The sequence below is a fragment of the Aphidius gifuensis genome, linkage group LG2, assembly GCF_014905175.1.
Source record: "Aphidius gifuensis isolate YNYX2018 linkage group LG2, ASM1490517v1, whole genome shotgun sequence".
NCBI classification, from domain to species: domain Eukaryota; kingdom Metazoa; phylum Arthropoda; class Insecta; order Hymenoptera; family Braconidae; genus Aphidius; species Aphidius gifuensis.
In genome coordinates this window covers 22,821,731-22,844,805 of record NC_057789.1, presented here as the reverse complement: position 1 = coordinate 22,844,805, position 23,075 = coordinate 22,821,731, and the positions used below count along the sequence as shown (strand labels likewise).

The following is a 23,075-nucleotide window of genomic DNA, read 5'->3' as shown; positions in this document are numbered from 1 at the left end:
TATTACTTGACATGATGTCTTCCACAACAAATAAAAATAATAGTGTGAACCAAAAATTATTTTTAATAAAAAACAAAAAAAAAAAAAGGTAAACGTAACCTAATTTATTAAACAACGTAAGAATGTCAAGGGGCGCAACGTTGATCGCTCAATATCGAGTATCGACGTTATTGTCTCGTGTTTTCCATGTCGTTTGTGACGAAAAATAGTGTTCGACACTCGGTGCCAAAACGGCGATCTGTGCATGGCGGATATAATGTTGTGGAATATTTACGTTTTTGTTTTAATGACCAATTGTATCAGTTTACAGCACTACCATTTGGCATGAATGCCAGCCCTTTGGTATTTACAAAAGTGCTAAGACCAGTTATGGCTTATTTAAGGAATAGAGGCCTCAAATCAGTAGCATACCTGGATGACATTCTATTACTGGGAGAATCCCCAGATCAGTGTCAACATAACCTGAACAAAACAATAGAATTGTTAACATCACTTGGGTTCATTATAAATGAAAAGAAAAGTAATTATATACCCAGCACAAGTTGTAAATTTCTAGGTTTCATCATAAATTCGAGAGCTTGGCAAGTTGAATTACCAGAAGAAAAAAGAATTAAATTACGAAAATTAATTAAAGATTTTAAAAGAAAAGATAAATGTAAAATCAGAGAGCTGGCTCAACTGGTAGGAACACTGGTAGCAGCTTGCCCAGCTGTCGAATATGGTTGGATGAATTATAAACTTCTAGAGAGACTTAAATATTCAGCTCTGGAAAATAATTTTGGTAATTATGAAAAAACAATAAAATTACCATATAATGTCCAAGAGGACTTGAGTTGGTGGGAAGAACGTATTATAAGATATAACAGCCCAATTCGCTCTTATCAATATAAAAAAGAGATCTTCTCAGATGCATCATTAACAGGTTGGGGTGCTTTCTGTCAAGACGAGAGAGCACATGGTTTTTGGGGCCCAGAAGAAAGCAAGCTCCACATAAATCATTTAGAGATTTTGGCACCTTTTTTGGCTCTTAAATGCTTTGCATCTGATGAAAGGTCTTGTCAGATATTGTTACGTATTGACAATACCACTGCAATAGCTTATGTCAACAAAATGGGTGGAATTCGTTTTCCACATTTAAATAAAATCACCAAAGAGCTTTGGGACTGGTGTGAATCAAGAAAAATATGGGTATTTGCTGAGTATATTCCTTCAAAAGAAAATACAGAAGCAGATACCGAATCAAGAATAACAAATCTTGACACTGAGTGGGAGTTAAATGATAAAAATTATAAAACAATTGTTGATAAATTTGGTAAACCAGAAATAGATTTATTTGCCACCAGATGTAACAAAAAGTGCAATAAATTTTGTTCCTGGCAAAGAGACCCAGAGGCATTAGTTATTAATGCATTTACCATGAACTGGGAAAAATATTTCTGGTATGCTTTTCCACCATTTGCACTCATCCCAAGAATCATGAAAAAGATGAGGGAAGAGAGATCCAGTGGTGTTATTGTGGTACCATATTGGACCACTCAACCGTGGTTTCCAGTATTTAAACAAATGTTAAAAGGAAAACCAATCATATTCAACCCAGCTAATGACCTTCTTTTATCTCCTTGCAGGAAAATACAACATCCAATGGCCTCGAGCTTTTCACTGATTGCAGGGATATTATCACCAGGTCCTTTAAATTAAAAGGATCATCAGACGAAGTAGCCAAAGTCTTATTGGCTTCATTGGCTGATTCAACAATTAAACAATATCAGTCAGCACTTAAAGTATGGTGGTCATATTGTCAAGAAAGTAAATGTATCATTTATAATAAATAACTATATGTTTAATTATTAAAATAAATACAGAAATTAATTAAAACTTGTTGTTATAATTATTAAGAAGGTACAATCCTTATCAAGCTGAGGCCAGGGTGGTACTTGAATTTTTAGCAGACAGACTAAAAGCAGGAGCTTCTTATGGTACCTTGAACACTTTAAGAGCTGCAATATCATTAATTAGCAAGGAAAGTCTATCAGAATGTGCTATGTTAAATAGATTTTTTAAGGGGGTGTTTCGTATAAAACCAATAAGACCAAAGTACAACAGTACATGGAACGTACAACAGGTTTTAGATGTGATAGATAAGTGGATGCCTTTAGGAAAACTAAGCTTGAAAGAATTAACAAAAAAGTTGGTTATGTTGTTAGCATTAGGTTCAGGTTTTAGAGTACAATCTTTAGCACTAATTAAATTGAGTTGCATCAAGTTCAAATCATCTACAGTAGAAATAAAAATAGAAGACATCACTAAGACATCAAGACCTGGTACATTTAATCCATTCCTGGAGTTTCCTTGGTTCAAGGAAAAACCAGGTTTATGTGTTGCACTAACACTGCAAGAGTATATTAATGTAACAGAAACAATAAGAAAAAATAAATCAGGGCAATTATTTTTATCATATGTCAAACCACATGGTGAAGCTTCATCACAAACACTCAGCAGATGGATAAAAGAAATATTAGTCGAATGTGGCATTGATGACAAGTATACTGCCCACAGTACAAGACATGCATCAACATCATTTGCATTTAAAAAAGGACTAGATTATGACACTATTAGAAATTCAGCAGGTTGGTCAAAAGACTCAAGTGTATTTGCAAGATTTTATAACCGACCGATTACTGTAAATAATAATAACTTTGCAAAAACTGTAATTTTAGATCAAATATAAATAAATTATTTGATAAAAAAGTATCAAAAGTAACTCTAAAGATCTACATTGTAATCTCGAGAACGAGGCATGAAGTATAATTGAAAGATCAAACGAGGCCGCCGAAGGCGGCCGAAGTTCGATCGTAATTATACGAGTGCCTCGTTCGAGATGATTACAGCCCTCCCATAATTAATTATTAATTAATTATAAATTATTAAAATTTTTCCCTACCCAGTAATCATCTGTTTTGATACTTGGGCTCTTAACTAAATGAAGTCAGGGAGTAATGTAGACATATAGGTCGATATATCGATATATAGATTTTGCTTTTGGTATCTAAAAAGTGGCGGACTCTAGCGGTCAGTAGGCAATTACATTGTAATCATCTCGAACGAGGCACTCGTATAATTACGATCAAACTTCGGCCGCCTTCGGCGGCCTCGTTTGATCTTTCAATTAATCTCTTAGATCTCTGATGTGTTCTCAGTCTAAGTGTAAAAAAAGCAATTTTTTTGAAAGCTCTTTGATATCTATTTATATATAATTATTGAAAAAATGGAATGTGCGATATTCGGCGATACATTGATATATATATAATGAATGATTCCCGCATTATTTCAATACTAAAAATATAAAAGTTGGCTTCAGATTACCACAAGAGACTTTAGAAAAGTACCTCATGGAGTGGGAGGAACGTACTTTTTAGAAAAAAAAAGTACCTCCACTTAATTTTTAATTTCATAAACAGATGGCTCTGTTTTCGGCGTCTATTTTTTCCTTAAATTTCAAATTAAAAAAATTAAACATGATAATACAGATAATACAAAAGACCAGCGTGTTTTTATTTATTATTGCAACTAAACAAATATGTAGTACATTTTCATTTAATACCGTCAAGTTACTTATTCTTTTTTTTATTTTTAAACATAACGTTCATACAAAATATATTTGTATGTGTATATATTTGTTGAACAAATTTACCCCCACGAAAAAATATATATCCTGGATATATCCAAATGGCGTATTCAGTATATATCCAAGATATGTCCAGGATATATCCTAAAATTTTCTGGAGAAAATAATAGTAACGCACTCTTGTACACTGAGAAAAAAAAACCACAAAAATTGTTGTGAGAGCACAACAAACTAGAGGCGAAATCCTATCCTGTCGCTTTTTGTTGTGCTGCAACAAAAATTGTTCTATCGTTAAACAAAATTTGTTGTGCTACAACAAATTTTATTGTATCGTTGAACAAATTTTATTTAGCTGCACAACAATTTTTACCATCCAATAATATTTGTTGTGTTGCTTAATAATATTTGTTCGGCTGCTCAATAAATATTGTCCAGTTTCAAGGCAAATATTACAGTGCTGCACAACGATTTGATTTTCGGGTGTTATCGGTAAGACTCGGTCTTGTTCGTGTGCCTCGGTATATCTACATGGCATTGTGTGGAATTTTCTAAGTCAGTCTAAGTTGAGATCAGCTTTGGTGTGACTGACGTTTTGAAAATAAATTAATTAATCCCAAGATGTCAAGTTTTAATAACATTTTAATCATTGAATTATAAACTAAAATATTTGTGAGCAACTAGATAAATAACCAAACTTGATATTTAACAAATCACATCAACAATAAAGTATGAAATTATATGAAAATGACAAACATAACCTGCATCTGTCATTTTAATGCAGAGATTTTAATCTTTAATAATTATGAATATGAAAAATAAATCAAAGCATTAATTTGAATTAATTTGTTCCTTAATTGTTTTCCTTCTTCTTTTTAATTATCATAATGAAAATTTATTTCGTAATTTTGAAAAAAAAAAAATTTAATATGGTTTTAGAATTTTTGTTATGTGGAATAATAAAAATTATTAAACTAAATACAAAAATTGTTGTATGTTCAACAGTTTTTGTTTGGAGCATAACAAATTTTGTTGTATGTCTATTAATTTTTGTTTGGAGCATGACAAATTTTGTTAAACAGCACTGTAATTATTACTCTGCCAGATGAACAAAAACTGTACTACCGGCAGAACAAATATTATAGAGTTTCAACTTCGCCTCTACTTTGTTGTGCGGCACGACAATTTTTGTCCTGTTTTCTCAACAATATTTGTCGTTTTTTTTTCTGTAGCATTAAATAATAAAAAAAAAAAAAAATTAGCGTGTTGCGAGTACGCGCGGGGGAAGTGAAACTTCTTTCAGAGTAATGTCACGCTGAATATTAATAATAATAATAATAATAATAATAATAATATTAATAATAATAATTTATGTTATTATTAAGTATTATTAGTTAATAATAATTATTAGTATTTATATTTCGAATATTATTATTATAAATTTTATTATTTATATCGTCACATTAATGGAAAAAGGGCGTAAGTGCCATTTTTAGGAATTTTTTTTTTCTAAAAGAAAAAGGGCGTGAGTGCGAATTTATAAATTTTCGGGCTTTGCATCCAATTTTAAGGCTTAAAGAAAAAAAAAAAGTGCGTATGTTCAGGGACTTACGCCTTTCTTCCATTCTCAAAATCATTTTTAATAAAAGATGAAGATTTGTAATTATTTTTATGTTTTTCTTATTGATAATAAATTATGTATAATTATCAGTAAACAATCAATAATTTAAAAAATCCTGCCATTAAATGAATTTCAAATAAAATTGAAAGTATGCCCTTCATCTTTTATCAAAAATTATTTTGATAACGGGAAAAAAGGCGTAAATCCTTGGACATACGCTCTTTATCCTTTATCAAAGGTTGTTACGCCCATTTTCGCTTTTTTTTAAGTATTAAAATTAGATGAAAAACCCGAAAATTTATAAATTTGCACTTACGCCCTTTTTCCTTTTTTTCCTTTAAAATTGACGTTTTTGGCACTTACGCCCTTCATTCTTTAATGCGACGATATATAATTGATACTATCAGTGATATTAATAATATGAATAATAATATTGACAATAACATTCATATATAAATATTGATAATTATTAGTATTGATATTCAAAATATTATTATTATAGATATTATTATTGATATCAATACTATTGTGAATAATTGGTAATATTATCAAAATTATTGTTGTTATAATTATCATTTATATATATTTATAATAATTTTATTGTTATTATAATAATGATTCTTTAAACCCGCGAGATAACTATTGCTTGATACGTTCAAATGAATTTTTTTTAAAAATCAATTATTTAAGTATTAAACTCAGTTGAACTGTTTAATAATATTTAAATAAATAAACAAACAAAAAGTCGCACACGCATACACACATAGCAGCTGACGCTCCAAGTTTATACGCTATATATAGTGCATGTATAATGCTTGCCGGCTTCCCTTCTCTCTATGTAATTCTCCTCTCTTTATCCGCTTGCGACCGAGCGTATAGCAGAGAGTATAGCAGAAAGTATACGAGAGAACGTCTACAAGAGAGTATACGAGAGAGTAAACGCGAGAGTAAACGCCAGAGTATACGCGAGCGCGTAACGCTAGCAGGGCCTCGAATTTTTTTGCTACCCTCCGTAAAGAAGTTTCACTTCAAAAAAATATGGTAACGTTTGTTGGAGCGTGTGGCCCACGTTACTCGTTGAAAATTGAAAATTTTCAATACTCCGGCTAGGGCCATGGGTGTCTTAATTCTTCAGATATAATGAAATTATGGTTTTTTAGAGAATTTTACGGTTTATTAATAATAACATTATTCAAAAGAAAATTTTCATGTTTATTGTATTTTTTCCTCAAAAAATATTGAAGATAGAAAAAAAAAAACCGCGGTCTCAAATGGACTTATAACTGATGTTGAAACTTCAAGTGGTCCAGAATTGGTACTTTGCTTTGTATTTATATCAACTGGTTTATTTGATATTGATGAATTTATAACTGGTTGAGTCTCAAATGGACTTATAACTGATGTTGAAACTTCAAGTGGTCCAGAATTGGTACTTTGCTTTGTATTTATATCAACTGGTTTATTTGATATTGATGAATTTATAACTGGTTGAGTCTCGAATGGACTTATAACTGATGTTGAAACTTCAAGTGGTCCAGAATTGGTACTTTGCTTTGTATTTATATCAACAGGTTTATTTGATATTGATGAATTTATAACTGGTTGAGTCTCAAATGGACTTATAACTGATGTTGAAACTTCAAGTGGTCCAGAATTGGTACTTTGCTTTGTATTTATATCAACAGGTTTATTTGATATTGATGAATTTACACTCTTGCTTGGATTGAATTTTGTAGTCGATTGACCTCCAGACCTCGAGAACGTTGGCAGATGGGCAGCGTAACCATTGGATATTCTTCGTACTGAAGTGATCAGAGTTGTTGAATGAGATGAAGCCTTCTTAAGAGAACTAATTGTTTTGTTATCATTTGACTCTTTATTATCAATTTCAACTTCACTTGAAGTTGATTCTTTCTGGTTCTGATTAGGTCTTTTAGTTGTTTTTTTGTGATCGGATCTAATATTTTGACACATTTGATTTATTGTTTCATTAAATTGAGGCCATGGTTTTTTTCCTGGGAAAAACTTTTGTTGAATGTATTCTAAAAAAAAAATTTTTTTCATTAGATTTTCATTTTATATCTTAAAAAAATTATTCCTTAAATATACTTACTTTGTAGAGTTTCTCGGACGTCATTATCAATTCCAGGTCGATTACGGGTACCAAGAGCTGATAAATTTTTTAATGTGTTTGTTCCAATAAGATCTTTCAAAATTAATCGAACAAGTCTGGCTGGATCATTTTTTGATACTTCTTCGTACTCTTCTAACCCAGAAATACTTATCCACACATCTTTTCCAGATATTAATTCTTTCTATATATGAGAAATATCAAATATTAAAACTGAAATATTATATTCAATGTAAGAAATAAAAATAATCTAATTTTAATTATTACCTTTGAGCTATCAACTTTTTTCCACTTGGGGATGGTGATGGATTTTTTCATGATTCCATTGTGGTTGATATTCATTGATTCTTCATCCTGGCATAACTTTTTGTATTTTAAATAATTCAAATACTGTTCTTGAATTCGGATCATGTCATCAGTAACTATAAAAAAAAAATTATTATGAATACATAAAAATGTATTTAATTTAAATATCTAGAAAGAAAATTTTTTAACACAAACTGTAAATATCATTGATAGAAAACGTTGGTGAGGCTCCACTGTTTGATCCTTTTTCGAAGTTGCTGTTGTGTTCATCATTTTCTACAAGATCATAATCATCATCCAAATCTAATTTTTCATGAGCTGATTGTTTATTTATATTTACTTCAACTGTGGCCGAAATTTCTCTGTTTTTTATTCCGAAACTTTTTTTTTGTTGAACATTATCCTCATTGTCATTATCATTACTGTTTATTTCAGATTTATTCTGTTGTTGAATGTCGTCGTTGTAATTATTATTTAATGGAATTTCTTTGCTTTTTATTTTAGATTTTTTTTTGTTGTTGATCATCCTCATATTCAGTAAGCATAGAATTTTCATCGTATTATCGTACATTTTCTATGCGTCTTCGCTTCACCGATTTGTTTATTTTTTTCAATTCACTTGTACATTTTTTTATTTTATTTGTATCAACTACGTTCAGATGAGAAGTTAACAATTCACCATTTTCCGAAACTGGCATATTTTAAAGGCCATTTTTAAGCTCTGAAATATGAAAATAAAAAACCACAAAATATATAAAATTAAATTAAATTTTTAAAACGAATAATCAAATCCTCAAAAGAAAATGTCTTGAAAAAGACATATTTAGTCTTTCTAAAAAAGTGAGGTTAGTTTACTTACTAGATTTGCACAAAAGCTTTCCTTCCCATAGTCTTCCACCATATGTCACTTGATAATTTTTATTAATTATTTTTGCATCTGTTGAATTAATTTCATCTTCTTTAGCAATATAAGTTTTTTTATCTTCACTAAACCAAAAAAGGTAATACATTTTTAATCAACTACATAGATTAAATGACACGTGAAAAGAGTGCACATGGAACAGAGTTTAATTAAAAATGGCTGTTTCGCAGATGACAACATGGTGGTTGAGACGCAGTATTGCTAGTAGCGCTTGGTGGACAAAAAGGTAACCTTCACGGGCATGCGTGCTGTGTATACATTCCTATTCTTTTCTCTGTCTTTGGTACTCTGTTTCACAAAATAAGTTGAGTCTTTCTGTCATCTTGGTACAATATAAAAATAAATAGAATGACCCGAAAATAATTAAACAAATTAATAGTAAAAGGAAATCAATAAATTATAACAGTTGAAAATTGAATAATAATAATAAAAATAATAATAATAATATCGTGAATAAATATTTAATTACAGTTTATGTGCATATACATGTCTATATAAGGATTGGAGTAACTTAGTTATTCTTATAAAATTATATTCAATAAAAATAGATTAACAGTATTAATAATTATTTAAAAATGAGTGATCAAGATGAAAGTATTCCCAGCCACTTTAAGCCCATAAAAAACAAGTCTCGACGAAGCTTACGCAGAGCAGTAGCGAAAAGAATAAAATTGAGTGATTCACAACATTTACCAGAACCAGTACCAGAACTGATACATAATCAAAGATCCTCTGTCCTGTGTAAGTATCATTTATATAAATGATAAACAGAATTTTAGAAAAAAGATTCAGTCATCAGGATAATTATTGTATCTTTGAAGATGAATTAATAACATTTTTAACGTCTGTATCACATAACCAAAGAAATTTTTAATATTTATCTATAGGTGACGAATCATTGGGAGAAAAACGAAGATGTCTCGACAGTCATGTTAGGTTTGAAAATAATGGTAATTATGAACAAGAACAACATGGAAACGTTGGTGTACAAGAACAAAACGAACACAGTGATGTTATTGAAGAAGACTTGAATGAGCAGGATGAAGTTCGTGGTGATGGTTCTACTTCACATGATGATGATAATGATGATGATGATAATAATGATAATGATGGTGATGATATTGATGATGATGATAATAGTGATGATGATGATGATGATAATAATGATAACGATGATGATGATAATAATAATAATGATGATGATAATAATAATAATGATGGAGAGGATGATGACGATAATAATGATAATAATGATGACGGAGAGGATGATGATGGTGGTGATGAGGATGATAATGATAATAATGATACTGATGATGATGATGATCCAGATGAAAATCCACTGTTATATGATGGAGCTTCTATTACAGTTGGTGAAAGTTTGATTTGTACTCTTGCGTTTGTTATGCGATTTTCACTGAGTGGTGTAGCTTTATCACATCTTCTAAAGTTAATATCTTTACATTGTCCAGAACAAAACCGTTGCAAGAAAAGCCTATATTTGTTTGAAAAATATTTTTCATCAATGCATACGCCTCTTACTCGCCAGTTTTACTGCTCACAATGTTATGAAAAACTTGACAGTAAAAACTCAAAGTGTGGGCCTTGCAGTGTTGATCCAAATTTTGATAAGAAAGCAGCATATTTTATAAAAATTCCAATTCTGCCTCAATTGCAAACTCTGTATAAACGACCTGGTTTTTCTCAATTGTTAAAGTGGCGTTTTCAAAGGGTAAAGAAAAATATAAACAATTATGAAGACGTATATGATGGTAACATTTACAAAGAGTGGTGCCAAGAAGGTGAATTCTTATCCAACCCCGATAACATATCATTCACTTGGAACACAGATGGTGTATCACTTTTTAAATCGAGCAAAATTGAAATATGGCCTTTTTATTTAAGGCTTAATGAATTACCATTTTCAGAAAGAACTCGTAAAGAAAATTTGATACTTGCTGGTTTGTGGTTTGGCTCAAAAAAGCCACTACCCTCGTTATATCTTGAATCAGTATGCAATGAATTAAATGATTTAAAAAAAGGCATTGAATTTAAACTACCAGCTAACCAAAGATGTTTTGTCCAAGGCAAAGTTTTGTGTGGCACTTGTGACCTTCCTGCCAAAGCAATATTTTTGAATATGAAGCGATATAATTCGGAGTATGGTTGTCAAGCATGCAAAGCTAGATCAGTAGCTGTACAGCCTGGTTCTTTAGCAAGAGTATACCCATTTCAAGAACAACTAGAACTTCGTGATATAACACAAACAAGTAATTATGCCGCACAGGCTACTATTATCAAAGATTCTGTATTTGGGGTCAAAGGGATCTCAATTATATCACGAATAACTGATGATTATTTACGTCAAACAGCAATTGATTCCATGCATGCAGTTTTTCTTGGTGTAGTAAGATCACTGCTGATTATTTGGTTTGATAAAAAAGATGGAATATTTTCACAATACTGTACAACTGTTGATGAAGCTATACGTCAAATTACTCCACCTGATTTTTTACCAAGATTACCCAGAGCTATTATTGACAATCTCATGTATCTCAAGGCAAGTGAGCTGAAAGTGTGGTTTTTTTACTATTCAGTTCCAATCTTAAAAACATTTATGCCTGGTAATTATTTAGACCACTACATGATGCTTGTCAAAGGCATATACATAATAATTCAGTCAAGTATTTCAACAGAATCACTAAATTTATCAAAGGAACTTATTGAAGACTTTGTAAGGCAATTTGCCTTGATGTATGGTGATGAATATATGACAGCAAATCTACATCAACTGCTTCATTTGTCATCAACTGTTTTTAACTTTGGACCTATATTTACAACAAGCTGCTTTCCCTTTGAAAATGCTAATGGTGTTTTAAAAACACTGGTGTCTGGAACCAAATTTGCTGATTTGCAAATATGTAAAGGGGTATCTATTTTCATGAGTATGCCACAATTTCAATCAAAACTTGAGCCTAACAGTGCAAGTGCTAAATTTTATAAGACAATTACAAACCCCCAAGAGAATAAATATAAATCTCACAAAATATCAAAAAATTCTTCAGTTGTAGGAACTATGGCAGTGATGAATCAAGTCACTCCTGATGTCGTGCAAGCAATTCAATCATTTGATATTGGTGATAAAAATATAAGAATTTTCGACAGATATATCAAGTCTGGAATTCTCTGTACATCAGAATTATATAAACGATCCAGAAAAACTAACTCAAATTATGTTAAATATAATTCAAATAATGAGCAATGTTTCGGGATAATTCACTGTTTTTTTAAAATTTCAAATTGTGATTGTGTTCATTGTGGACAAAATAGCAATGCCCAGTATTATGCTGTCATAAAAAAATTAAACACTTACTTGCCATTTTCTGCTGAGGCTGAATTAACTTTGAGTTTTATTCACCGATATCGACCCACAAATATAGTATCAGTAGTAAGCGTAATTGACATCAATTGCGTTTGTTTTTATGTAAAAATAAAGCCACAAAATCTTGAATATATAATAGAACCAGTCAATTTATTAGAAATGGAATAACAGATTTATCAAAAAAAAAAAAATATATATAAGTATAAAGATATAATTATAATAAGTATGGAAATGAGAATGGAAATATAAATATATTGAAGTGTATGCCAGCATATAATCATCAACAAAGAATAAAGCATAAAATCAACGTTTGTAAGAATCTGTGTACGTTATTATAATGAGAATATATTCAGCTATTTGTCTGCAAACAATTTTACACCAATAATAAAATTAAACAATAGTCATATTATATAATTTATTATAACCACTATTACAACCAGAAAAAGTTTTAACAATATTTAATTAACTTTGTTATAATTTTATTTGTAATAAAGATTAATTAAAATAAAAAAAATGTTACTTGTTGATTGTGATTTAAATTTTTCTGGAATCATTGCTCCTATAACAAGTGGATTGACATCTGTATAATCTATACAAAGTATCTTGTTACACCATTTTTAACAGTACACCTTGGTACAGTTTGATATCTAAAAAAGAGTTTATTAAAATTTAACATTGAAACAGATGTTGAATCAAACTTGGTAAGATAATAGTAGGGTTGTTTACTTACTTGAGTCATTGCACTTCTTGTTGAAAGCATCAGGAAGCTAGTTTTGTCTAAATAAATAGCCATGGTGCATCAGACTTAAAAGCATTATTACCTTCAACACGTTGGTGTTGAAAGTAGATACTTGATACAGAGCTAATCGAAGCAACTGAAATAATAAAAATTAATAATATTATTTATGCATTATACTGGTTAAAAATATAATTGTTTGTTGATTATTTTGGTAGAATGAATTTGATATCAACAAAATTACAAGTTGAAAGGTTAACCATTGATGACTCATTAAAACTTACTGTCTTGATTCTTGAATTATTGTTGTTAACTTCAGCTAAATTTTTCATTTCACTCCAGTCAATATCAGCATCACAAATATATCAGGATCATATTTATCACAAGCACACGTTTTTTCTTTTTTTTTTATAACTACTTGATTAACGTCTATTGAATGATGATGAGTTTTAAATTATTGTTTTCACAGTATTGTTTAGTTGCACTTGCCAAAAATAAAACTCGTACATCCTGACACTTAATTTTATTTTTTTGTTCAACACGTTTCTGTTAAGACTTAAGGTTAATGCTCACTAGTATTACCATGTTTCTCGTTGCACAAAACTATTTGACTATACTACCGTCATGGTGGATAGACAATCTTTATTGCTTTTTTTTTTTTTTAATTTTATTTTCGTCGAAAATATATTTTTATATATCCCATCACAAATGTAAGTAACACAAAATTGAGTAAGTTTATCGCAGCTATAAAAATTTGATGGCCCTGAAAAGGGCCGATTGGTTTATGTTGTGTCGGTTGACCAGTTGTTTACTTGGAGCTAGTGTACTTGGTGACAGCCTTGGTGCCTTCACTGACGGCATGCTTAGCAAGTTCACCAGGAAGAAGAAGACGAACAGCTGTCTGGATTTCCCGGGAGGTGATGGTTGATCTCTTGTTGTAGTGAGCAAGACGGGAAGCTTCAGCAGCAATACGCTCAAAGATATCGTTGACGAAACTGTTCATAATGCTCATGGCCTTGGATGAGACACCAGTGTCTGGATGAACTTGTTTCAATACTTTGTAGATGTAGATTGCGTAAGATTCCTTCCTCTTCTTTCTCCTCTTGGACTTGTCAGTCTTGGTGATGTTCTTTTGAGCCTTGCCGGCTTTTTTAACAGCTTTACCACTTGCTTTTGGAGGCATGTTGATAGTTTAAGTATCAACTTGGAAATTGTGAGGGTCGGCGTTTTTCGGCCGCTTTTAACTGTTTTTTGTTGTGAACAGCGCACCAATAGCGTTAGAGAACGAGCAGTTGTGAGCAAAGGAGAGTTGTGATTGTTGCGCTGTTTACAATTTTGTTGCTATCTTTTACTAAAAAAGTGACTAAAAGGGTGAAAACGCCACGCGATTGGTGCGCAGTTGCGGCAAAAAAGTCTATAAAAGCTGTGTTTCGGGGCCTCAACAACATTAGTCGTCTCTCACACGCCTTACAGGTCGTGTATTCATTAAGCATCAAGTTTACTCCAAAAACTCCAAGTCATCATGTCTGGCCGTGGCAAAGGTGGTAAAGCAAAGGGAAAGTCAAAGACTCGTTCCAACCGTGCTGGACTCCAATTCCCAGTTGGTCGTATTCATCGTTTACTCCGTAAAGGTAACTACGCTGAACGTGTTGGTGCTGGTGCACCTGTCTACTTGGCTGCCGTTATGGAATATTTGGCTGCTGAAGTTCTCGAGTTGGCAGGTAATGCTGCTCGTGACAACAAAAAGACCAGAATTATTCCACGTCATCTTCAATTGGCCATCCGTAACGACGAAGAGTTAAACAAACTTCTCTGGTGTAACCATTGCCCGTGGTGTCTTGCCAAACATCCAAGCTGTTCTTTTACCAAAAAGACTGAAAAAGCAGTGCTTAAATTCAACAAGCCATCAATATCAACCAATCGGCCCTTTTTCAGGGCCATCAATTAATTCAAAACGATATGTTATAATCTTTGAATTTTCGTTCAATACGATTCATAAATTTTCCTTCTTTTTTTTAAAAAAAAAAACAAATTCTGGATTACTCTAGAAATTTAAAATAATTTTTCTGTGGCTTTTAGAACAATGAAAAAAATAGATACTCGTTACCAAATTTTAATTAAAAAAATCAATACATTTTTACTCCATAAATTTTGGAGTAGTTTATTTGTTTATATTTTCCTGCACACATGTTTATTATTTTGCTCCGAAATTTTGGAGTAAAATGCACTCGCATGCCTATGTACTTATATTGGTCGTCTGCGCAACGCTCAATTATTGATTTTTCTCAAGACTCACACAGCGTTGAACACCTGTCGATCTCTATGTGTATGTGTCCGACATACCAATACCTAGAATTTATAGAAATGGGTTCCTTTAATAGATAGTATTTTTCGACAACAAATCGGAGCAAACAAAATTTATTATATATATATAAGATTTATTTCAATCAAAATAATTTTGTATTTAATTTATTGTAAAAAAAATAATAAATGTAAATAATTTGATTTATGAGCAAATGAAATTTAATTGATAAAAAAAGAAATTGTAATTGCTATGTTATTTAGAATGTTTTAAGCTTGAAAATAAATCAGAAAAAAAAATTTGTTTCAACTTGTTAACACCAACAATAAGAACGATCGGAGTCGTAGATAAAAATATCAGGTCTAATATATATATCGGTTGAAATTGAATAAATATTTTCTAGTTAGATCAATTTGATGGCCCTGAAAAGGGCCGATTATTTTTGTTGATGTTGATATGATACTCTAAGCACGTTCTCCTCGAATACGACGTGCTAATTGAATGTCCTTTGGCATGATAGTAACACGCTTGGCGTGGATTGCACACAAGTTGGTGTCTTCAAAGAGACCAACAAGATAGGCTTCACTGGCTTCCTGGAGTGCCATAACAGCTGATGACTGGAATCTCAAGTCGGTCTTAAAGTCCTGAGCAATTTCACGAACAAGACGCTGGAATGGCAACTTGCGGATCAAAAGCTCAGTACTTTTTTGATAACGACGAATTTCACGAAGAGCTACTGTTCCTGGACGATAACGATGTGGCTTCTTGACACCACCGGTTGCTGGTGCACTCTTACGAGCAGCTTTGGTGGCAAGTTGTTTACGTGGAGCCTTACCTCCAGTTGATTTACGGGCAGTTTGCTTTGTACGTGCCATGGCGATTACAGAATAGAGAGACCGTAACGTGTTACTCGGTTAAAGAGAAGACGTAAAATGTGCTCCGAAAGGTAAAACGCGTGTTTTTAAGCATTTTGGAGAAGTGGTTTACTCTATGCTGATTGGCCGATGGCCTATAAAGAGTTAACACACCTTGTTCATTGGCTCTCAGTCAAAATATGGGGATACAACATGCTTCGAAAAGGCTTTATAAACAGCGTCGTTTGCTCCGAAAATCACATTCAACTGTTAGTTCTCCTTCTCAGTTAAGTAACACCAACTCTATATTCATTCAACATGACTGGCCGTGGCAAAGGGGGCAAAGGATTGGGAAAAGGAGGAGCAAAACGTCATCGTAAAGTATTGCGTGATAATATCCAAGGTATTACTAAACCAGCAATTCGTCGTTTGGCTCGTCGTGGTGGTGTAAAACGTATCTCTGGATTGATCTACGAAGAGACTCGTGGTGTACTCAAGGTTTTCCTAGAAAACGTCATTCGTGATGCAGTCACATACACCGAACACGCCAAGAGAAAAACAGTCACTGCCATGGATGTTGTCTATGCATTGAAACGTCAAGGACGTACTCTCTACGGTTTCGGAGGTTAAGCTCTACATCAGCAATAAAAAAATCGGCCCTTTTCAGGGCCATCAAATTTATTCAACGTTTGCTTATTATTCAATTTTTAACATTATGTTTTTACGAATATTTTTTTATTTTTTTATTCAAAAGTTTACGTTTACTATATAAGATTATGGGCCTGGACAAGACAATATTTTTATATTTTGTTCATATTCTTATGCTTTTTATAAATAAATAACTTTTAAATATAAAAAGTTTGAGAGTGTCGGGGAACTGAGTTAACTACTACAAGCATCGTTTTAGTGTCGATGTAAATTTCGCTTGTTAGTGTATATCCGGGCACACACATACTACTAAAGAACTTAAGGTTTTCATCAGTGACGCGACAAAAAATTTTAGGATACGAGAATAAAAAAAAGCATTATTGATATATGGGCCCCGCAAGGCATAAATATTAGTTCGGAGATGGAACTTGGAATCGAACCCAAGTGTCATTTTTTTTTTATCATCTTCATATAAACATCATAAAAAAAACCGACAAATATCTAAGTTAACGTCGTTTCCATTAAGGTTGATTCCCAGTCGCATCACCGAACCAATATTTATGCCACGAAGGGCCCGTATATCAATAACGCTATTTTTTATTCCCGTGTCCTAAAATTTTTTGTGGCGCCACTGATGAAAAAACTAAGTTCTTTAGTAGTATGTGTGTGCGTGGCTACACACTAGCAAGCAAAGATTACATCGTACACTGAAACCATGGTTGTGTTCATGTCTGTGTGCTGCGCTTCTCGCGAAATTTTTGAATTTTAAAGTTATTTATTTTTAAAACGCAACAGACGAAATACTAAAAATTTATATCAAAAATTTGTCTTTTCTAGCACTACAAACTGATAGAAATTTAACGTTTTCTGTTGCGTTTTGAAAAAGTTATTAATAAAAATATGATGTACCGCCTATACCTTGCGTGTTAAAGTTGTCAACTTTGACAGTAAATATCTCAAAAAAACCACACAAAAAAAAATTGAAAAAAATTGACAATGTAGATAATTATTTCATTTAAACATAAGATAAAAAAAAAAAAAATCTGTTGCGATTTCAGATTTCCAGAATCAACCTTAAGGGAACGACATCTAATTCTTTTGACAAGATAGTTAATTAATATAGAATGAATATAAGGCAAATAACAGTTTTAACAAAAACATTTTCTCATTTTCAGCTGTTGACCATAGAGTTTTATATGTACCTCCATGCATCTCCATTCTCCATGCCGCTGGCGATTAATTTGTGATACGACTGAGAACACCAAAAAACCGAGATATAATATGAGAATAGAAAAAAATTTTATTTATTATATTATTACTTTTTCTAGTGAATATTTCTATATTCCAAGATAGCAAGTTGCTAAATAATTGCATAGTGTTTTATTCTCTAATAAATGTACTTTTATTCTTGACTTATCATCATTATCACCATTGTACCGTGTGTTATAATTATAAGAGATGATTTATCATCATTATTAACATTGTACCAAGTGGTTTACAACCACCTGGTATCATGGTGATACTGATGATAAGTCAAGAATAAAAATACATGTACATAAAGATGAAATATTATCATGTTTTTTGATAATTTTACTTTAAACATGAGCTAAATATTAATCTTAGAGTAAATTGCCAGTTTTATTCGCCAGTTTTTCAACTTTTTCTTTTTTTTATGCCTGTTTTTGGTTGCTCTTCAGGTCTAGGAAGTTATGAAACGATTTTCACTCCAGTTCAAGAAAAACAATTTAAAGACCACATTGTCAAGGTTCAATCGCAGTTACGAGGGCTTCGATCCAAGCAGACACGAGTACTAGCCAACGTGGTGGCCGAAAAAAATAAAATCATGACTCCTTGGATCGGATCAGCTGGTAACGACTGGTATCGGGGTTTTCGGGCACGTCACCCTGATCTAGTCCTGAGAAAGCCCGAGTCTGTGTCGATTTATCGAGCCAGAGAATTTAACCAAGTTGTTGTAAATTGTTTTTTTGATTTGTTGGAGCAACAACAACAACAAAATATTGGAGCTGATGATGGTGGAGCTGGTGCAAGATTTCCACTAAGTAGAATTTTTAATATTGACGAAACTAGTCAGCCTGTTGACCCAAAGACCGTCATCAAAATACTTTGTTTGAAAGGTCAAAGACGACCAGGTCAACTGACAACAACTGACCGAGGCAAGACAATAACTATCACCGTCTGTGTATCAGCATCAGGTGCACTGCTTCCCCCCATGTTCGTTTTTGGGAGGAAAAAAATGCACCTATCCTTGATAGCTGGTACAATGGAAGGTTCTTGAGGAACAGTCACTGTACAAGGATGGATGACATCTGAGACGTTTGGTGACTGGATTGAATGGTTTGTCAAGTATACAAGACCAGCTGATTTTGCGCCAGCAGAGTTGTCTGAACGACCAAATCCAGCTGCTGAGACTCTAAGCCGGTCAATGAGCAGTTTGTCAGTTGATGAAAACCCTCGTTTAAGTCAGCAATCAATACCAAACAGTCCACTCACTTAACGATAACCAACCATCATCAACTTACTCACAATCATCAACTCATCCTCAAACATCAACTCAACAACGACAAACATCAGCAACACCATCAACATCAACTGACAAACGACAAGCATCAGCAACACCATCAACATCAACTGACAAACGACAAACATCAGCAACACCATCAACATCAACTGGTACATCAACTGGTACAAGAACATCAAACCTGTCAGTCACTCCAAAAATTTGAAAGTGGCAAGGCTTGCTGCTGACAGTCATTTGGCGATTTTATGCTTACTTCCACATACAACACACAGATTGCAGCCACTGGATGTAAGCATAATGAAGCATAATTCCACTGAAATGTCTCGGTCAGGTACAAGATTACTTGAAAAGGACATTGCCAGAATAATGAGTCTTGCTCTTGAAAAAGCAGGAACACCAAAGAACATCAGAGCTGGATTCAGAGCAACTGGCATATGTCCTTTCAACAGGAACATATTTTCTGCAGCTGATTTTGCTCCAGCAGCTGATTTTGCTCCAACGACCAAATCCAGCTGCTGAGACTCTGAGCCGGTCAATGAGCAGTTTGTCAGTTGTCGAAAACCCTCGTTTAAGTCAGCAATCAATACCAAACAGTCCACTCACTCAACGACAACCAACAATCTATCCTCAAACATCAACTTACTCACAACAATCATCAACTTCCTCACAATCATCAACTCATCCTCAAACATCAACTCAACAACGACAAACATCTACAAGACAAAAATCATCAACTGACAAACGACAAACATCAGCAACACCATCAACATCAACTGACAAACGACAAGCATCAGCAACACCATCAACATCAACTGGTACAAGAACATCAAACCGTCCACTATTTTGGTCAGGTCGTCCATCATATTATGATAGCTCTGATGATGAAAGTACACCAAATAATAAAAGAAGACTAACACTTTCATTATCAGAACAATACCATTAGAAGAAACAAAAATTAAATATTTCTATGGATGACACTGATCAAACTGGAGTTGGCCTGGCAAGTCGCGAGAGGAGAAGTCGACCTCAAGGCAAGACTGTACTTGTCACATCAGCTGACTACATCAAAGAACTTGAGGAATTGGAAGAAAAAAAGAAAAAAAAACAAGAAAATATTGAAAAAAAAAATACAAAAAAAAAAGAACAAAGAAAAAGAACAGAAAAAAGATGAAGATGAAGAAGAAGAAAGTGATGCTGAGTGCCTTGTATGTGAAAAATTGTATTCAAACACAACTGGAAAATGGATCCAATGTGATAAATGTGACTTGTGGGCACATGTACTGTGTGTGAATGTGCCTGAAGAAAATTTAAAACAGCAATGGTATTGCAATACTTGTATGAGTGAAATAATAAGTTAAAAAAAAAAATTAGTGTGATGACATGTGATAGTGAAATGATAGTGTGATGAAATGTGATAGTGAATAGTGTTATTTGTTTTTATATGATTTAGTTTATTAAACTATATTAGCATTAATAGTTCAAAAGTGAAATAATAATCAAAACCAAATATTAATTTTAAAATATAATTCGATATCAATATAAAATATAGTGTAATTTAATGTGTTAAAAATGTACAGTTTTTTTTTAAATTGTTTATAGTTGCTATTATTATTATAATTACTATTATTATTAACATTCCAATGCGGTTAAAAAAATATTATTTTAATAATAAAATTAATATTAATTTTTTAAATTGATAATAAAATGTATTTATGAGCTTACGCCATCTGTGTTGAAAAAAAAATTAAAATGGCTCATGTAATAAATTTGTTAAAACATAACCAAAAAATTTTTTGACAGGTCGACTGATTATAAATTAATCGTTTTGTTAAAAAACAATAAAAATATAATTATTTAAACAAAAAAAAAAAATAATAATTTATTGATAATTTTGAAAAAAGGGAAGGTGCTCATATTGGACACCCTGCTCATATTAGACCACTCTCCCCTATAATTATTAAAAAAATGGGAGTGCGATATTCGGCGATATATTGATATATATAATGAATGATTCCCGCATTATTTTAATACTAAAAATATAAAAGTTGGCTGAAGGATTGCTACAAGAGATTTTAGAAAAGTATTTCGCGGAGTGGGAGGAACGTACCTTTTAGAATAAAAAAGTACCTTCACTTAATTTTTAATTTCATAAACAGATGGCTCTGTTTTCGGCCTCCATTTTTTCCTTAAATATTTAAGGAAAATTAAATATTTGAAATATTTTTTTAAATTAAAAAAATTAAACATGATAATACAGATAATACAAAAGACCAGTGTTTTTATTTATTATTGCAATTTATCAAATGTGTAATACATTTTAATATAATTCTGTCTAGTAATAAAATTATTCTTTTTTTTTTATTTTTAAACTTAACCCTGGTAAAAATTTTTCTCCAACTTTTTTCAACTTTCTTCGCCTTTTTTCCAACTTTCTCCACCTTTTTACGAAAATGATCCATGGTTGGAGAAAAGTTGGAAAAAAGTTGGAGTAAATTTCGGGTTGAAGAAAGGTTGGAGAAATTTGTCCGCCATTCCTCCAACCATGAGTCTTTTTCGTAAAGAGGTGGAGAATTGGCGGAAAAAAGTTGGGAGAAAGTTGGAAAAATATTTCTACCAGGGAACGCTCATACAAAATATATTTGTATGTGTATATATTTGTTAAACATATTCATTATTCATATTATTCTTTTATAAGATAATTATAGTATAATATAAAATATATATTTGATGAATATATTTTCTATATTTTTATATTAAATATATATGTTTTAGACTTTTGACTTGTAAAGTTGTAATTGTTTATTGTTGTTAGCGGTCAGTTTTTGATCCATATTTTTTTTTTCGGCTTACCAATTTTACCGATAGAGTGCGATACGCAAAGATCAACCAATCAGATGTTGAAAGTTTTTCTAAAGAAATTTTTTGATTGGTTCACCAATGTATAGAATGGCAAACCAGTGTAAGAAAGAGTGTATGGGAAAAAAAAATAAAATAGGGGTTTTCATAAAGGCGACCAAAAGGTACCTCCAGACCAAAAGTAGTACCTCTGTACCTTGGGCAACAAAAAAGTACCTCAAAAGGTATGAAAGTACCTCTCGTGGCAACCCTGGTTGGCTTGCTCTGTGATCGACTTACAAACTTCATATTGTGGAATCGGGGAAGTTTGTCTGTTTATTTGTACGTGTGCATGTTTACATCAAGTATCTTAAACACGTTTTAACTTGATCAAATAGCTGTCAAACAATTTATTCTATTATATTATGATTATTTATGTTTTTTATATATTTTTTTCAAAATTATATTATTATTAATATTAATATAATATTATCATTTTGATAATTTTTTGATATTAAATTTTTTGATTTTTTTAATAATCATTGCTCATTATCATTTAATAATAATTTTTTTACAGAATTATATTATTATTTTAATATTATTCATTTAATTGAAAAAAAAAAATTTTTTTTCGATCTTTTTTATTATTTTTTTTGTTTTTTTTTTTTTTGTTTAACGTTTTGCAATGTAGCGTAATTGCAATATTAAAAAATAAAAAATATAGAACGTGGCTAAACCAATTAGAGATGATATAATAATTAGTAATTGAGTTTATAAATCAAATACATTTAAAATTTTATTGCTGTTGATAGTTGGGGGGCAAGCCCCTCGAACCCCCCTTTATAAATAGCGCATATATCGTTTCTATTTAATGGATATACGAACGCGCGAGCATAGGCGTTCGCGAGAGAAGGGGCGGACAATCACGCATGTATAGCCTTAACGGTGGTTCTGAATTTGTTATTAAATTAATAACTCAGTAAATAATTAATAAAAATATCTAAAAATTTGTATAAAACTTCTTGATATACTGCTTAACAATATTGCCGCTGATAAGTTACTCAGTTTTGAAATTTCTCCGACTCTTTTTTCATTCAAAGTTTGACAAATTGAATTTTTCATCGACATTAAACAATCATATAATAAAAATTAAACAATATTAATAAATAGATTTTTTAAT

General features: G+C 31.8%; 3 protein-coding genes and 1 pseudogene across 3 annotated transcripts; 2 read left to right on the top strand and 2 right to left on the bottom strand.

The window, feature by feature from the left end:
- Window positions 1-12,506: 12,506 nt before the first annotated feature.
- LOC122849637 (histone H2B) lies at window positions 12,507-13,908 on the bottom strand. Its single transcript, XM_044148407.1, has 3 exons — window positions 13,002-13,908; window positions 12,712-12,856; window positions 12,507-12,628 (listed from the first exon to the last, which is right to left on the bottom strand). The coding sequence occupies exon 1, from the start codon at window positions 13,898-13,900 to the stop codon at window positions 13,526-13,528; it is 375 nt and encodes a 124-aa protein (XP_044004342.1). The 5' UTR covers window positions 13,901-13,908; the 3' UTR covers window positions 12,507-12,628; window positions 12,712-12,856; window positions 13,002-13,525.
- A 272-nt stretch (window positions 13,909-14,180) lies between these two features.
- Window positions 14,181-19,265, top strand: LOC122850544 (annotated as a pseudogene).
- LOC122849663 (histone H3) lies at window positions 15,484-15,900 on the bottom strand. The gene has a single exon (XM_044148438.1). The coding sequence runs from the start codon at window positions 15,892-15,894 to the stop codon at window positions 15,484-15,486; it is 411 nt and encodes a 136-aa protein (XP_044004373.1). The 5' UTR covers window positions 15,895-15,900.
- LOC122849666 (histone H4) lies at window positions 16,189-16,549 on the top strand. The gene has a single exon (XM_044148441.1). It carries the CDS (start codon window positions 16,192-16,194, stop codon window positions 16,501-16,503), a length of 312 nt encoding a protein of 103 aa, XP_044004376.1. The 5' UTR covers window positions 16,189-16,191; the 3' UTR covers window positions 16,504-16,549.
- Window positions 19,266-23,075: the final 3,810 nt, after the last annotated feature.

Coding starts and splice junctions, on each gene's coding strand:
- LOC122849637 (XM_044148407.1), bottom strand. CDS start 13,900: ATGCCTCCAAAAGCAAGTGGTAAAGCTGTTAAAAAAGCCGGCAAGGCT.
- LOC122849663 (XM_044148438.1), bottom strand. CDS start 15,894: ATGGCACGTACAAAGCAAACTGCCCGTAAATCAACTGGAGGTAAGGCT.
- LOC122849666 (XM_044148441.1), top strand. CDS start 16,192: ATGACTGGCCGTGGCAAAGGGGGCAAAGGATTGGGAAAAGGAGGAGCA.